Below are 17,867 nucleotides of genomic sequence, written 5' to 3' on the forward strand. Positions count from 1 at the left end.
CCGAACATTGTTGTCGAAGTATTATGATTTGATCGTCATAATTCATGCATCATCATCTAATTATCATTATCAGATTGCGATCGTTAGACTATCATAGCCCGATTGATGTCGCATTATATTATCGTCTAATCGTCATTACACGAGAAAGGATAAAAGAGAGGACAACGAAAAACCCTAACCCTAGCAAAGCTCAGCATCATATGAAAAATACAAACAAGTCATTATCAACTATTTCATTCATTGATATTGTCAAATAATATTTTATAAAAAAAATAATCATATTTTACTTTATTAACTTATGATTGTGTTGGCACTTCAAATTAGATGACTAAGGCAAACAAAAAGAAAAAAAAATCGCACCAAAACTTTTTTTTATTTAAATCAGGGAACATTTGTTTTTATTAGTAAAAGCAAAGGCTGGTTCTTTAGACGATTAATTATTACGTCCAGACAAAAAATTGAAAATCAGGACGTATATCGAGTATCATATGACGTGGCATGTGATTATTGGTTTTTCGATGCGTCAGGTCAGGTCGACCTGACGTAATAATTGCTCGATACAGTCGAAATACCTCTATTTAATAGTTAGAATTCTCATGGTATAGTAAGCTGTACATAATTCTTAGTCTACTTTCTTAAATTTTACTTTTTTTATAATTTTTTTTACTTTCTTAAATTTTTCTTGCTTTAGAAGAGACAAAAGGGTAACTAAGGCTTCTTTTGGGATGGCTTTCTAATACATTTAAAGTAATTTTTTAAATTTTTTATTAAAGATTTGCTTTAAGAATCATTAAAAAAATCATCATAAACAAAACCTAAGGCTTCTTTTTGTCTTCAAAGCAATTTTTTAGTACAAATATTTTTTTGAATTAGAAAATTTTATACTAAAAAATTGCTTAAGAAAATAACAAGAAAGCTATTACAAATGAAGCCTATGGTTTCATTTGTAAGAAGCTATTACAAATGAAGCCTAAGGTTTCATTTGTGATTGACTGCTTTTTTAAAGCAATTTTTTAGAGAAATTTTTTTAATACTAAAAAGTTGATCTAGAAAGCTGTATGAAAGCTATCCCAAACGAAACCTAAATCATAGGGGTTTGAAATTGAAAGATATGGTGTTATGATAATTAATTAAAATTTATTGAAGATAAATAAATCACCTAATGTTTATGGACCGTTAGATTAAATTATTAAACTAATTGAAATTAATTCTTTTATAAATATAAAACAATTCCTCCATGTAGCTCATAGTGGCCCTTCTTAACAATTTTGACCGGCTGAAGGAAATGAAGATACTTGCTTGCAGTAGGAATAACCTCATCAATTGAATGAGAGTCTCTCATAAATAATGAGGCATTTTTTTGGTTGCCATATTTAATTTATCAGGGGTGAAACTAGAAAGAGCTCAGCCCTGAAAAATTTTTTTTTTTAGAAAAATAAATATTTTAACTATTTTGTCCACCTTCAATAAATACAGCTATTCAAATTCTAAGAAAAAAATTCATTTTCTATTTCATATATACAATCATGCAATTTACAATTCCATTTTGTCCACCCTCAAAAGAGGGGTTGGTCCGCACCTTACAAGTATTCTGCCCACATTAGCAGATCAGGAGATGATGAAAAGCTCTGACATTGGGCTTATTATTACGTCCGGACAAAAAAATCGAAAATCCGAATGTATACCGAGCAATACCGAGTTTTAGGTGACGTGGCACGTGTTTATTGGTCTCTGAACGCGTCAGGTGACCTGACGTAATAATTGCTCCTCACATTGGGGTGTCAATTCAATTTGACGGGTCGAGTTTGGTATAGATCATATACGATTCATTTAAGATAAAACTAACTTGCTTAACGTGTACCATAATGATAATATCCAATTCTAAGTTTTCGAGTCAACCCAAATAAAATACTAAAATTGATTTAAATCCGAATTGAAAATTAATCGGGTCGGGATCATTTATTGATAAATAGATAATTTGAATAGCTTGTTGTTCGATTCATTTAAGATATTGAATAATATCATTTAAAGCTCCCGAAGAAGTTGGATGATAGCTTGATAATATGATCATTTAATTAAGGCTTGATTATAAATTTTTTTAAGATGTAATTACATGGGAGTCTTGTTCTTTTTTATAATATGATTATCTTTTTTTTTTTGTAATTAGCTTATTTGGAGCATTCTAGAAGACCACGTCTAGGTCATCATATGGGCTTCTTTTTGCCAATTTGATTAAATCATATTTAAGTTCATTAATCAAGAATAAATTTACTTTAAATAATTAATGGCTTAATCATGTTTGTTAACACATTTTATAGATTTATAGTTTCATCATTAAGAGTTATAATGAATCCAAATGGGACTAACACATCATTAGGTGCTAGAAATTTTTTGGCAATAGATTATCTATTGAGATTATATAAATTAGATGTTCACAAGTGGACAATAGGGTTGCAATTAATAGTCAAGTTACAATAATTGGATATTGGAATTCTAGCAATGGTGGAGGCGATTGCTGATGGTGGTTGTCGACGGTAATCATCGAAGAATGCAATAGAATTTCTTAGCTATCTTAGCTTTTGAACTTTCCTTTCATGTAAAGAATGAAGTCCTATTTATAGACTTTTAACAGTGGTATTTTAGTAAATTTGACTTGACTAGAATTCAAAACACTTCATCATACAATCCTTGTTGATCCATCGATCACTTGTAATGTCAATTGGTTGGTCTCGACAATAAATTCAATTCGACCATAAGTTTGTCTAAGTTAGAGCTTGGATGATTCTTAATTTAATTACATAAGTTTTCAATTCAAATATTGTCCTGAAATTTATGTAGATCAAGTGATTTTTTTTGGACATGTATCAATCCTAAATTGAGTTTTTTTTTTTTTTTTTCAATCAACCAATCAATAATTTCTCTAACTGAGCTTAGAGATTAATGTATTTAATTATTTTTTATAATAAAAAATTTTTTCTAGACTTGCTTTATCATTTTTTTTTTTCTGGAAGAAGCTTCCAGCGATGAAGAAATATGATTAGATCTGTAATGCACCTCTTATGTCATCTAATCTTCGATTCCATCGGCCTTCTATAAGGCCCTCATCATCTCCTTCTCAGTCTATAACTCCTGGCCTTCTCTGTTCCTCGCCATCTTGGTGTCGATTAGGGGTGTCTATTCGAGTCAACAGGTCGGGTTTGGATCGAATCTGACTTGACCCGGTCATAAACGGGTTAACTCGAACTCTACCCGTTTTCACAAAAGGTCAGGTTTTGCAACCCGGACCCGACCCTTGCGGGTTACCGGGTTGACCCGACCCGCGACCTGTTCTTAAAATGTGAACATGAATGTTCACTGTCGAGGTCAGCACGTGGTGCGACCCTGCAACTTGAGTGGACGCGCGGTAGGTCTGGCTTGACCGCAGGTGTGAGGTCTAAGGCAACCACGTGGTGGTGGTGCGAGTCAAGCGGACGCGCGATAGGACCGAGGCCAACCTATCCAGCGTGGCTCCTTGTGGTGCGACTTGGGCGAGGCATGCGAAGGCACGCCACGGCCCACGGGAGAGGTTCGCGAAGGCACGAAGGACCGGTTGGTCTAGCTTGACCGTAGGTCAGCGGGTGTTAGGGCCAGCCTGCTGCAAGTACTGGCTGCCCGCTGCCGCATGCGAGACGAAGATACCCTACGCGAACCAACGAACATATGGCAAATAGGTTGAAGTTTTGGGTTGGTGGGTCAGCCCGAACCCAACCCGTTTATAAAAACGGATCAAAATCTTAAACTCGAACCTGACTCGTATGCCAAACGGGTAGACCCGAACCTGAATTTTTTTGGGTCAAATTTAGGTCGGGTTTAAGATTGGGTAAGATTTTGACACACCTAATGTTGATTTCAACATCAATGACCTCTCCCTTGTCGCGGGTAATGGGATTGTGATGAAGAGGTTGAGAATTGTGCTATTTTTTAGATTAATTAAATTTTTAAATGACATGTACGTAATAAGTGAAATTTTTTATTATAATATTAAATACTATTTTTTCAAAAAAAAAATATTTATGAGGATCTATTTTGCTTTTATGGAGCTTCTCATAATTTTAAACTTTGAAACAAAGCATTTGATCAGCTGCAAACATCTAATAGCACTATTTGTTTTGATTCAAGTTGGTAATCAATGTCATCCATATTACATCATTTGAATTTTTTTATGATATTATTTTGTTTTTTTTTCTCAAATATTTTAAAACATAGTCAACTCTAAGGGGATATTACATATGAAATGATCTCATCTTCTAATTACAGCCACATTATTATCATATATATGTGATGCATAATGTAACTTTCAAAATGATGACATACAACTATGATGTTGAAAGTGTAATAATTTTGAACAAAATATTAATTTTTTTAGGGTTGACTAACCAAATTCTTGGTCCTTACCTTGCCACATTGCTATTATTAGTTTGTTGTCATCGTCGACGTTGTCGTTGTTACAATCACATGGAAAGGAAATCAGTCGTCTGATGCATCTCTGCAAGAGGTGTTCGATGTCATTATCTTCATCTCATAAGGAAAATCTGTCACTAACGTCAGAATGATTTATGCTTCATTTGGATCAGCTTTCTTATGGCTTTGTAACTATAATTTATGTTTGACCACTACTTTTTTCGCTGCTTTAAAAAAATTTCTCACGAAACTATTTTCTACAACATCTTTAAAAAATTACGTTCTCTATCTCAACTTTATAAAGTAGTAAGAAAATCATCCCAAATGAAATCTCTAATAAGTTTCTTAATGAATTGAATATTTTAACACTTTCATGAGCTCATTAATTTTGGGCAAAAATAGACAACAAAGCACACAATATGGCGCTCCACCTTTGTCCTTAGTAGCCATTAGTATTACGTGTAAGCCTGAAACAGATAGCATAGAAGCATTAATATATTTGTTCTCCAACTTCTAATCAGTTCTTATGGGATAATTAAGTAGGCCATTTTATTGTCTAATTACAAATTAATTAAGGACAGCGAGCAAAATCAATATCTAATCGAAAGGCACGTAAAAGAAGAAGAAGACGAGGCTGACTTTTGCATGTGCATGCAGCTTGCTATACGTGCACTCTTACCTCAGTACGTGCATCAGATATTGCCATTAATTAATCTCACGGACCAGCTAATGTTTATTAGCGTTAGTCATAGGCTTCATTTGGGACGGCTTTATTACTATTTTTTAAAGCAATTTTTTAATATAATTTTTGTAGTAAAAAACTATTTTAAGAAGCTGTAAGAAAATAGTCCCAAGCAAAGCCTTGTGTAAGGTTTACATCAGTCAACTTTGTTATTTGATTGAGCGAATTAAATACTAAAAGAATAGTCTATGATAAAAAGAAAAAGTCATTCAATAGAGTATTTTAGGTTTTGTTTTAAATTATCAAAATTTTATTCCATAAAAATTTAAATAGGCACATAATCTTCATGTGAAAGAGATCTTAGAAGACTTGTTTGATACTCAACACTATCGATAACCACCAGTAGTAAGTAACATCATATGAACATCATATATAGGCCGATCTTTGTAATTTATCCATCTTAGTTTGACACTACCGCCCAACCGTCATTGATTGTCTACTATCATCTAGCCATCATCGCTTGACTGCTATTGCTTGTACATCGTTGCACAACTTTCATTGCCCTCCATTCACTTTTGATGTTTTTTATACTTCTTATATGAGAGAGAGAGTTACATACACAATTAAGATGTAAAACTCTCTTTTGACATAAGTTTTCTAGCACACAATGTAATGAACACAACCCAAAAAAGAATTGCCAAGAAATATTAATAAACAAGTCTATATAACCCAAAAAATAACTATCACTACTTATACACACATATATCCATATTTAAATAAAATGAAATTGCTATAAAATACATCCATATAATTGTTTACAACCATAAGATGATTGTTAAAGAATAAAAATGTCATGGATTCAACATTGTCCACCATTCAGTGCATGTTGAAAATACAAAGCATGTCATGCATTCAACATGCAAAATGCATCACGTAGCGACAACATGCTATGCCATTATACAAATGCGCGCTTCATGCATTGTATAAAAGCACGGAATCCACATGCAAATAAAATTTAATTGCACTGCAGGTAAACGGTTATGACCAGGTCGGGTCCTCTTGCTGGGTGGTTTTGCCACCAAATGACATCATTAAATTACGATCGTGATCAGAGCATCTATGTTCTTCAATGGCTTCAAATCATTAAGTAAAGAATTAATAGCAACGAACCCTTTAGTGGACATGGAAACTCGAAATATGTTAGTCATCGCTTGACTAAGGCACAAATCCCTTTGTTATCTAAAGTGGATTCAAATTTATCCCCTTGGACAAATATTCACCTTAGGTCTATAAGGCACCCTTGGACGAAGTAACCTATGGCTGCTGATAAGGATCCTTCTGTCAGGTTGGGTCGACTACCACTTCTGACTAAGTAGACTAGGGACTTTGATAAGCTGGGACGACAAAACCATGGAATCTTGATGGGGTCCATCATCACTTCCCCTGCCATCCACTTTAAGTGCAAGATGACGAAATTTTCAATCTTAAATATTAACTCTCAAAAATTAAAATTATGCTGCTCCTATACGCCGGATACTATGTATATGTTTAACGACTAGCCTTAATTTAAAGCTCTCTCTAGTTATTGGGATGGATAATTAATTATAGGGGCTTGCGGCTATAGAAAACCTGAACTCGGATTATAAGTCCTCATAAAATGAGGGTGAAATCTCTAGGTAATGTCTTAATCAAAACTCAATATACCTTCTGGAAATTTGCATTGAAACTTATATATATATATATACACTTTTGAATTCACCTAAAATAAAAGAAATTTATTAAAAATAAGTATGCATGAATGTATAAATTTAAATAATAATAATAATTAAATAATTTATTTAAGCTTATTTTAATAAATAAAATAGAATGAAAAATTTTTTAACACATATGTAATCAATTAAATTAAAATTATATAAAAATATGTGTTTATACTTATACTTTTATTAAACTTACATAATATTTAACATTTTTTATTAAAATTTAAGCATGACAAATTCTAATTAAATACTCAAATTGAATTCACTTACAAAAATTTTAGCAAATTAATAAAAATTATTTATAACATTCAAGTATTATTCATATTACATAAAATAAAACTAAGAGAAGTAATGTTATTGATAAATTTTAGAAGGATTTCTATACATATTATTTTTATTTACATATATAATACCTAAATTATTATATTTATTTATATAACATCTAAAATATCATTACTAATATTAATTTACATATATATAATTCAATCTTTTGTAAGTAAATTCCCCCTAATAGTTATATATCTTCCTCCAATACTACAATGGAGAAAGAGAGCTCGCTCTTTCAATTTTGTTCTTGCGCGGGGAGGTAGGAAGAAGAAGGCGAGAGAGAACTAAACCGGTATGTTTTTCGTCTCTTCTCTTCTCTTCCAATTTCAGTTGGTTTGGATTCAACAGCAGTTGAATCTTGCAGAGCGTTCTTGTTGCTGGAATTGAGCATTCTACCTTCCTTTATTGTTCGAAGAAAGGAAGTTTTCTTTGAGCTGAGGGATTAAGGAATGACCTCAGTTCTGCAGCAGAAGAGGGGGAAAATAGATGACGAGTTTTGCCAGAAAGAGAGGGTTGTGGTAGCCGTTAAGGCTTCCAAGGAAGTGCCAAGAGCTGCGTTGGAATGGGCTTTAACCCATGTTGTTCAGCCCGGTGATCGAATAACTTTGCTTCTTGTGGTTTTTCCACACAGTTCAGGTGTTTTTCTTGTGATTCTTCTACGCATATGCTTTATTTCTTGCATTTGTTTGATTTGATTGCTACTGAGTTTCATATAGTTTTGGAGTTCTGTTCTTTTGTTAATCACATATATATGTATCTTTCAGAGAAGCCATGACTTGTTATTTTTTATGTTTTGGTAGCAACCAGGATTTGATTCAAGTAGATTTTGTAAATCTTCTAAATTTGAATTTTGAAAATCCTGAGGGACCTAAATCTTGAAATTTGTTTGGTAACATTCATGATTAATCCTATTAAATACCATGTAATTGTTTGGATGTAGAGCCAATTTAATGAGCGGACTCTTCCTTTCGGGCAATGGATTTTGTAAATCCTACAAAAAACAGGATTTTGGAAATCCTGGATTTACCAGGAAAAGGCCGAATTTTCCGTCTATTGCGGCTTTCATTTGTCGTGAGATTTGGCTTTGCACTTTAGGCCGTTTGGCTGGATTTCTCACAAATCCGACCTAAATCCAGCTACCAAACAGCCCCTTAATATGTTCTTTTTTTTTGTTGAAAGCTTTTGTTCTCATCATCTATGATTATGAGAAGTTTAAACAGTTCATTTTCTTTGATGGTTAAGACATGAATTATATGTTTTTGTGCATATATGCCATTCAACTAAAAAAAAAAGTTATTTAACCTTGCAATTGCTAATATTCCACATAGGAAGAGAAGCAACAAATCGACATGCTTCCTTGGTACTTCATAGTTATATGAAGCTCTGCTGATGAATATTGCAGAGACTTGCTCTCATTTTATCGGATAATTTTTATGCTGCATGGAAAAACATCTGAAATATTGTGCCTATGGCCTTCAATTTATGAATTAATTAAGATTTATTTGGGATCAATTCTATTTTTTTAAAAATATATTTATTTTGTTTTTTTTAATAAATTAAATTATTTTTTAGAACACTTAAAGTTATTTTGAATGTTTTTAAGAACAACTACAACTAGCCGACTGGCACCAGTACCTGTGACCACTGTCGTCACCCCCACTAGTGACTTCCATCAGTGGTTGTTGGGAATAAAATCATGCAACAAACACAAATATATATATATATATGAAAAGAAAGAATATTAGGATTTAATGTGAAAATTTTGAAAATTGGGAGAAGTTGTACAAATCTCTCTCTCTCTCTCTCTCTCTCTCTCTCTCTCTCTCTCTCCCCTATCTCTCATTACTCTTGCACTGTTCTACACAGTACTAATAATGAAACACTCAAAAAATCTACCCCAAGCGACTTAACCTTTAAAGTTAAACATAAAAAACAAGAAAGAAAACTGTCTAGCCCAACTCGTTGCCATGGCTCCAGGTTTGGATTGTCATAGCACTCAACTCTCTATCTCCAGAACAATTATTACGTACGGTGACCGGACGTAGCTCTACGTGCGGTCACTACTAAGTTACTCGGTATTTGTTCGGTATTGCTTGGCAATAACGAGAAATACTGCTCTGTGAAGACCAATACCGAGTAATACCGAGTTTTTCTAAAAAAAACTCGGTATTTCTCTGTATTGCTCGGTATTACTCGATATTGCTCGGTATTGCTCAGTATTTGTCTTCACATAATGGTATTTCTCGTTATTGCCGACCAAAATCGACAAATATGTGATTTTGTGCATGCTACGTGGCGCGATCTCAGTGCCGGCCGAACGTAGCTCTACGTCTGTTCATCGGACCAAATAAAAGTTCATATCTCCAAATAAAAGTTTTGTCTCCAACAAATATGTGATTTTGTGCATGCTACGTGGCGCGATCTCAGCGCCGGCCGAACGTAGCTCTACGTCTGTTCACCGGACCAAATAAAAGTTCATATCTCCAACTTGAGTTGTAGCATCGCAATGGAAGGGTTTGGAGCACTATGGTGCTCCGTTCTGTCCCCACCCCCCCGCGACTAGCTTGATTGACATAATTAAATATTAGGTCAACAATACAAGCTGGTTGATTGATTCACACAAAACTAACACCATCGATCACCATCTATGTCATCACCTCGTCGGCTGCCATCACTCTCCTACCTCGTATAAATTAACGTATTTGATATTTAATTAAAATAAAAAAAATATTTTAAAGGCACTAAATAAATATTATTTTATGTTAAAATACAAATAAAATAAAATAAAAACCAAAAATAAATAGATGTTATCCCAAACGGTTCCTATGTTTTAAAAACTAAATTTTTTTCCGTGTTCATCTTCACAATCAGGCAGAAAACAATGGAGTTTTCCCCGCTTATCGGGAGATTGTACTAGCGGATGCAAGGAGTCAAAGACCTCTGTTACTACTTCCAGCTTCAAGTATGATTTAGCTGATTTATGTTCCCATATGATATTTCAACTGCGCAGTATATATGATCCGAGCAAGGTTTGTTCATCAACATATCGCTAAATTCCTTTTCTATCATCATCTTTTCTAACTTGTATGCCTTCATCTTTCATTTTCCTGTAGACGAAAATTAAGATAAAGATCATTTCCGGATCACATTGTGGAGCAATTGCAGCTGAATCCAGAAGAGTTCAAGCAACCTGGGTAGTGTTGGACAAGTAATCATTAAGCATTTCTTCATTAGATTTTGCCAAACTTGTTTGTTTCTTTAGAATTTTAGCTATCAAAACAAGTTGGGATCTTCTCTGTTTTCCTTATTTTATGTTCATAGTCTTTTCTTTTCATCATCAACACCATTGGTGTATAGACAGCTCGAGTACGAGGAGAAGAAATGCATGGAAGAGCTTCAATGCAACATTGTGATTATGAAGCAAAATCAGCCAGAGATTCTTCGCTTTGATCTACTGCGGGAAGCTGAGAGAAAGCCCCATGCGTTTTATCCATTGCCTTCCGTGTTAGATAAACCTTCTACAAGGATGCTAAAGCTTACTCCAGATCATAAAAACAGTACTGAAGGGCGAGTTATGAAGCAATTAACTAATACTGTCGGAACAATCTCTGAAGCAAGCTCACCATGTCTTTTATCTAAAGTGAAGTTGGATGATGGTTGTCCTACTGTAAGTAGCTCTGAATCTGTCTGTAAACGCCAAAGTCCTTTAACAACATTGTGGCTTTATGCATTGATGGAACTTCGCCATGATACTGATAAAAGATTGATGAAGACAAAGGAACTCTCACTAAAATTTAATAGAGAGGACTATTACATGCAAAGAGCTTTGATGTATAAGTTCTGCAAACTTGACATAGAAGCTGGAATACATAATGTAGACCATACAGCAGATCTTGGAGAAGATATTGAAATATCAAGAAATACATCTTTAGGACCTCCTCCTTTATGTTCAATTTGTAAACACAAGGCAACTGTAATTGGGAAGCCTCCCAAATCATTCAGTTATGCTGAGTTGAGTCTTGCAACGGGAGGATTTTCTCGAGATAACTTTTTGGCTGAGGGTGGATTTGGCTTTGTGCACAGAGGTGTCTTACCTGATGGACATGTGGTTGCAGTTAAGCAACACAAGCTGGCTAGTTCTCAAGGAGATACTGAGTTCTGGTCAGAAGTGGAAGTTCTAAGCTGTGCTCAGCACCGTAATGTCGTGAAGCTAATCGGTTTCTGTGTGGAGAGTGATAGAAGGTTGTTGGTTTATGAATATGTATGCAACGGATCTCTGAATTTCCATTTACATGGTAATTATATATGTTTTTTGACAATATTAGGTTGATTTCATTAGGCTATATGGGAGGAAATTCATGCATGTTAGACAGTAAGCACCGAACTAGATATTTTGAAAATCTCGATGGTTTAGACTGTATGTTCCAAAGGGATTGATCAGATTTCCTCTCAGAAAGCTTTTTTTTTTTTTGGTTTTAATATTAGTATTGATAAAGGTGTTTACCCTTAGAGATGAGTGGATCTACCCTTAGAGATAGGATACGAAATGAGCATATACGTGAAAAGGTTTGAGTAGCTCATGTAGAAGATAAGATTAGAGAGAGTCGCCTTAGATGGGACACATAAAACAGCAGCCTTCCGATGAACCGGTTAGGAAAGTAGATGTATTAGATTTGACTTATATTAAGAAAGGTAGAGGCAGACCTAAAAAAACTTGGTTATAAAACATTAGAAATGATCTTTCTTTATTAGATTTAAACGATAATTTGACTTTTAATAGGACACAATAGAGAATTCATGTATCCGACCCCACGTAATGGGATAAAGGCTTGATGTTGTTGTTGTTTTTGTTGCTGCTTTATTGTTAAAGGTGTTTGTTTTATTCAATATCTTGCTTAGGATTGATTTGGAATATGAATCAAAGTAAAGATATTTTTTATGAAAGTTGACTTGCTAAATGGAAGGAAGATCTATATTTCATGTTAGTGTCATACTGATGAGGATTTACTTCTGCTGAACATACAAGAGGGTGAAATTGCTTACAGGAAAGACAGGCAGAATCCCCTTATAGTATGATTTATACATTGCTCTTTAGAGAAAAATTATATGTAACTAACAAGATTTGGTCTTTGTTTACTACTATGCTAAGATTATGTAAATTACTTTTCACTTGATAACTTTGCTCTAGGTTTTAATCAAAGAACATTGGAATGGGCTACGAGGCGAAAAATTGCGGTTGGTACTGCTCGCGGACTGAAGTACCTTCATGAAGAGTGCAGAGTTGGTTGCATAATCCACCAAGACATGAGACCAAATAACATTCTAATTACACATGATTTCGAAGCACTGGTAAGCTTATTATGAGAGCCTATTAAGCTTGAAAGAATTTTTGTTTGATTGTCTAATTTATTTTCTTTTTCTGTGTATTATGCAAGTTACTTAAGTAATATGTGTAATAATGTTGTCATTTTTTTAGAAAATTGATTTTGACCCAGCTTTGTTGCTATAGTTGTCATTAGCTAAATCAGATGGATAAACCCGAGCAAAACAAAAAGCCTAGGCTGAAGGGATTAACTCGCAACTTATGCTTGCCTTTGTTTGGCCCTTGATCAACACCCAACTTAATTAATACTAGATGGTTCAACTAAATTAAAAAGGTTTTGCAACTTGATCGGCACTACATGCACACTTTTTAATTTCTTGATGACCCATATGAGTTGTGACTTTGGGTACTACATTAGATTTTATGCTCCATTTTCTCTCCTCTCTACACTATTCTTCCTCTGTCTAACTCTAGAAATTTCTAAGATTTCCAATCTCTCCTCAAACTTGACCCCAAGGTAGCCAAAACCTCCTCCATAAGTCTCTCTCTCTCTCTCTCTCTCTCTCTCTCTCTCTCTCTCTCTCTCTCTCCCCCCCCCATTGTTTTCCAAAGAAGGTATGATTCTCAACATTGATGTTGTGCTTGAAACTTCTTGCATCTAAATATGAGATTGTGCTCGGGTAATCTATGAAGACTAACATATCTTCTCTATTGCTGTAACTGAGATGAAGAAACATAATGATAAATTGATTATTGTGTTCTTGCCCAGCTCTTCTCTAGATATTGATGATGATTTGCCTTACCCCCAACAGAAAATAAAAATAAAAATAAAAATAGTTTTTCTTTTTTGCCATTTTTATATTGGTGACATCAGAAATTAGGTTTGAAACTTGAAAGGCCACAATCGGTTTTCTGTCATGATAGATGTTATATGTTCTGAAGTTGCTTTTGCAAAAGTTGATGACTCATGCAACAAGGCCAACATTTTGTTTTCCAAGGTTGGAGACTTTGGCCTGGCAAGAAGGAAACCCGATGGAGGTCTTGATGAGGAAACACAAGTTATTGGCTCCTTTGGGTAAAGCCTGGATTACCATTACTGTTACCTTCTTGATAAATTTAAGTAGTTATAATTTTCTCACTCAGTCATATCCAGGTATATGGCACCAGAATACACTCAGAATGTCCACATTACTGAAAAAGCTGATGTATATTCCTTCGGAGTGGTACTTCTGGAGCTTTTAACTGGCAGAAGAGCTATGGATATTAAAAGACCAAAGGGTCAGCATCGTCTCACCGAATGGGTTAGTACTCCTATACACAAGTTACATGCATTTTACACCATACAGAAATTACTGAAAACTATTAAGTAGTAGTGGAAAAATTATTACGTGCGGCGTCTGGATTCGTTCGGAGACCAATAAAAATGCATCATGTCACCCCAAAAATGTACTGAGCTCGGTACCGTTCAATACCGCTAGGTACCGAGCACGTAGCCGGACAGGAGAACCATCCGATGTCCGCACAGAATAATTGCTCGTAGTAGTGATGTCCGCACAGAACATGCTTCTCTTGTTTAGATTTTTTCTACAAAATCAGAAAGTAACTTCCAATTTTTATCCCATTTTTGAGTTCAGATTCGGCCATTATTGGACAAATATGCCATCAAAGATCTAATAGATCCAGATCTCAGAAACAATTACTCTGAGCAAGAGGCACTTTGTATGTTGCATGTTGCATCTCTATGCATCAATAGAAATCCACATGCTAGGCCCCGTATGTCTCAGGCAAGTAAATCGCAGATTGTAGAACATATAATCTAGAAATTGCAAAACAGAAAATGCCAGTGAAATTTTTCTGAGAAAAAAATTGTAAAATGCAGGTACTCAGGATACTGGAGGGTGATTGTTTCATAGAACAAAGAACTTAAATCCCCATTAATGTAGTAAAAAAGGAGTGCGTAAAGACCATCAGATCACCTGGAATAATAGCATCATGGCAACTATTTCATCTATCAGAGTGATTCAAATAATGTGTGGGACTGTAGAGAAATATTTTTAAATTTTTTTTGGGTGTAATATATTCTAATGCTATGTAGTATTTATTGGAGTGTAAAATATATATAGCTTATATTAGGATGGCTAATCAATTGGTGTCCATTTTATGCTTTATATTCATCATAAATTTAGCATTCTTAACTGGAATCACACTCATTTTCTTCATCTTATCATCAAATTTATCTATGTAAGTTGTCTTGCTATGATAATGTTGACCTCTACACATCAAACCACGCCCAAAAGGGACAAAATCGGTGAATGAAGCAATGTGCGCGTCGATGCGATGCATTACTTGAAGGGTCAAACGATCTCAGATTGCCAAATGGATTGTGCTGTTGCAATCAGGACCATGAGTTCGCCTAAGAGAGGACTCATCGCAGTCAAATCGGACAAGATCGGTTCAAAAGGACGACCGACACTCGAAATTGACGTGCGACGTCGCCCAAATGACGTCCAATCGTAAAACGGATTTCGCCGTTGTGTTCATAACATGCCGATATCCAAAAATCACTATAAACTTGCTCTATTGGTAACGCCCGACGAAACACATGGATCCTGAGGCAACGACACACAAATCGAGGGAATTGATGTTTACATCCGATTGCAAAACAGACTTCACCGTTGCATCCAGAACGTCGTCAATACCCAAAAAAGACTGTTGATTTGATCAACTAAAGTCGCGCTAAAGATCGGCGTGTTTTCCAAGACAAAAAAAAAAGCAGAGAAAATGCACGAGTCGAAGCTCAAAATTATACTCTTCTAGTCACATTCTGAAATGATCAAATGAATAATAGTGATATATTTTTATTATCATTTGCTGATTTATATATAAAAAAAAATTAAGTCAAAATCATTTGTTCAAATCCACATCCTGTCGAAACTGCTTTGGCACTCTCGGAAATCGTTTGGCAAATTATTACATCCGGTGTCCATATTCGTCTGGACACCAATTCAGACGCGCCACGTCACCCAAATACACCGGGTCTCAGTGTATTTTGGTGACGTGACGCGTCTGGATTGGATGTCCGTCCGGTCACCGGTCGTAATAATTTGCCCCGATCAAGGCCCATTGCCCCCAAACAGGAACTTTTATTCGGTCCAGTGAACGTACGCTCCTCTACGTTCGGCCACCAATATTTTAGCGCCACGTAGCATGAAGAAAAGTCGCCGACCCGACCCGCTGTTTTTTGGGTTCTCGCACGTGCGTTTTTTTAAATCCTTGACGAGCGGTTAGGGGGCAAAATGACGTTTGATTGGAGATGAATCAGGACACTTTTTGATTTCACTGTATTTTGGAGTGAAAAATAAGATTTTCGGTTGGAGATGCCATAACCCAAGAAATTTAAATAAAAAGTGACACTTAACCGTCGTCGTCGTCATTCGCCAAATCTATCTCCGGCATCAGCGTAATCCGCCTTGTCGCTCCCGCAGCCGCCAAGAACATCTGCCGTCGTTCGCCTTATAGATCCCCGCGGTCTCCAGATTAGACGGCACCATCGCCATCACAAGCCGATCCCGTCGAGATCAGCCCAACTCTGCCTCCATCCCTAAATCGATTCGGCGGTTCATCCTCGGCAGCTCCCATCACAATTCAGCCATATAAAATCCGATGATCTGCCCACTGCAGGGGCGGACCTATGCTACCGTGAGGGTGGGCAAACCCTCAATTTTTTTTAAAATCAAGGGTAGTTTAGGCATTTTCTTCCCAACAGCCTATTTTGCCCTATTTCGCCCCCAAAAAAAAAAGATCGGAGCAGCTTGAGCCGCCAGCCCCAATATCGCTGTTCTTCCGCTTTTGGCGATCGTGGAGAAGAAGCCGACCTATGCTATCGTGAGGGTGGGCAATTGCCCACCCTCAAATTTTTTTAAACTCAAGGGTAGTTTAGACATTTTCTTCCCAACAGCCTATTTTGCCCTATTTCGCCCCCAAAAAAAAAAGATCGGAGCAGCTTGAGCCGCCAGCCCCAATATCGTTGTTCTTCCGCTTTTGGCGATCGTGAAGAAGAAGCCGTTTGAGCTAGAGGACCTGAGGTAATCTCAAAATCTTTTGCATAACTGAACTAAAATCATATTTTCATGAGATGGAAGAGGCATGGTCAGGTGTAACCGCAAGCAAGAGGCGTTGAACGTCGAACGGTTGAAGCAGGAAATCTGGAAATGCGTTTTTTTTTTTCTCATTGAAAGTTCAGAAGGGAATTTGTTTTTCTCTGGTTTCCCCCATTCGGCCATTCTATCTTTATTTACCTTTTGATCTGTCTGAGTAAAGCAAGTGTTTAAATTTGTTTGTTGTTCATTTCAATGTCCGAGCTCTGCGTTAGGGCAGTAAGAAAAACTGGTTTTTTTTCCCTTGCATAGAATGTGTTTCGCCTGATTATCTGGCTAATATGGTTGTTCGTGTAATCAATTTTCTCTAGACGATCCTTTAGGTTAAACATTGTGCAGTTTGTGTTGGAAGAAGAATGGCTTGAAAAAATAGTTGTTTTTCCCTGATATTTGCTCATAATAATTTTTTTTTTTTATAAAATAGATTTTGAGAACTTTAAATAATTAAATCCTATTACACAGATTTGCTTGCAATTGCATTTAAAGCTCTATCGGGTTTCACTGTTTGAGGGCTGCAACAACGATTTCTTTGCATTGAAATTTTCACAACAAAGCAAGACAGAAAAGTGAAGATTTAATAAATCTTAAATTACAGAGTGTTCCTACTTTATGGCTCAGTAAAGATGATAAGAATAAAAAAGAATACCAGATCCTATTGTCTGCTGTCGTTGACTGTGTTAGATTTCTTCTAAAGCAAGGTTTTTGAAGTTACTGTTCCAAAGATGAAGTTTCTCATTTTTGTAGTGTTTTTGAAGTTACTGTTCCAAAGATGAATGAAACATACAAAACACGTCGTCGAACAGTACGAAGAGGTGAAGAAATAACAAACTTATATCATTATCGTGTTGAGCTATTCTATACTGTAGTTGACATGCAACTTCAAGAGATAAATAATCGTTTTTCTGAATCTAGCACTGAATTGCTTCTTTGTGTGGCATGCTTAAATCCAACTGATACCTTCCAAGCTTATGATGAGAGGAAATTGATACGTTTAGCTGAGTTATATCCAAATGATTTTTCTACATTTGATCTTGTGGCTCTTAAAAGTCAATTATCAACTTATATTATTGATATGCGTACCAGTGCTGAGTTCTCCTCTCTAAACAGTATTGCCGATCTTTCAAAGCAAATTGTTAAGTTCAAGAAGGATGATGTGTATCCGCTGGTTTATAGACTCATTA

At 35.5% G+C, this 17,867-nt stretch overlaps 1 protein-coding gene across 1 annotated transcript; it reads left to right on the forward strand.

Annotated features, from left to right (window-relative positions):
- The first annotated feature begins 7,596 nt into the window (after nucleotides 1–7,596).
- Nucleotides 7,597–14,761, forward strand: LOC110102278 (inactive protein kinase SELMODRAFT_444075). The gene is made up of 9 exons (XM_028698745.1): nucleotides 7,597–7,842; nucleotides 10,078–10,235; nucleotides 10,320–10,414; nucleotides 10,564–11,501; nucleotides 12,395–12,555; nucleotides 13,528–13,604; nucleotides 13,683–13,830; nucleotides 14,164–14,313; nucleotides 14,409–14,761. Exons 1-9 carry the CDS (start codon nucleotides 7,656–7,658, stop codon nucleotides 14,454–14,456), a joined length of 1,962 nt encoding a protein of 653 aa, XP_028554578.1. The 5' UTR covers nucleotides 7,597–7,655; the 3' UTR covers nucleotides 14,457–14,761.
- The last annotated feature ends 3,106 nt before the right edge of the window (nucleotides 14,762–17,867 follow it).

Source organism: Dendrobium catenatum, unplaced genomic scaffold (genome assembly GCF_001605985.2).
Source record: "Dendrobium catenatum unplaced genomic scaffold, ASM160598v2 fragScaff_scaffold_130, whole genome shotgun sequence".
Lineage (NCBI taxonomy): Eukaryota > Viridiplantae > Streptophyta > Magnoliopsida > Asparagales > Orchidaceae > Dendrobium > Dendrobium catenatum.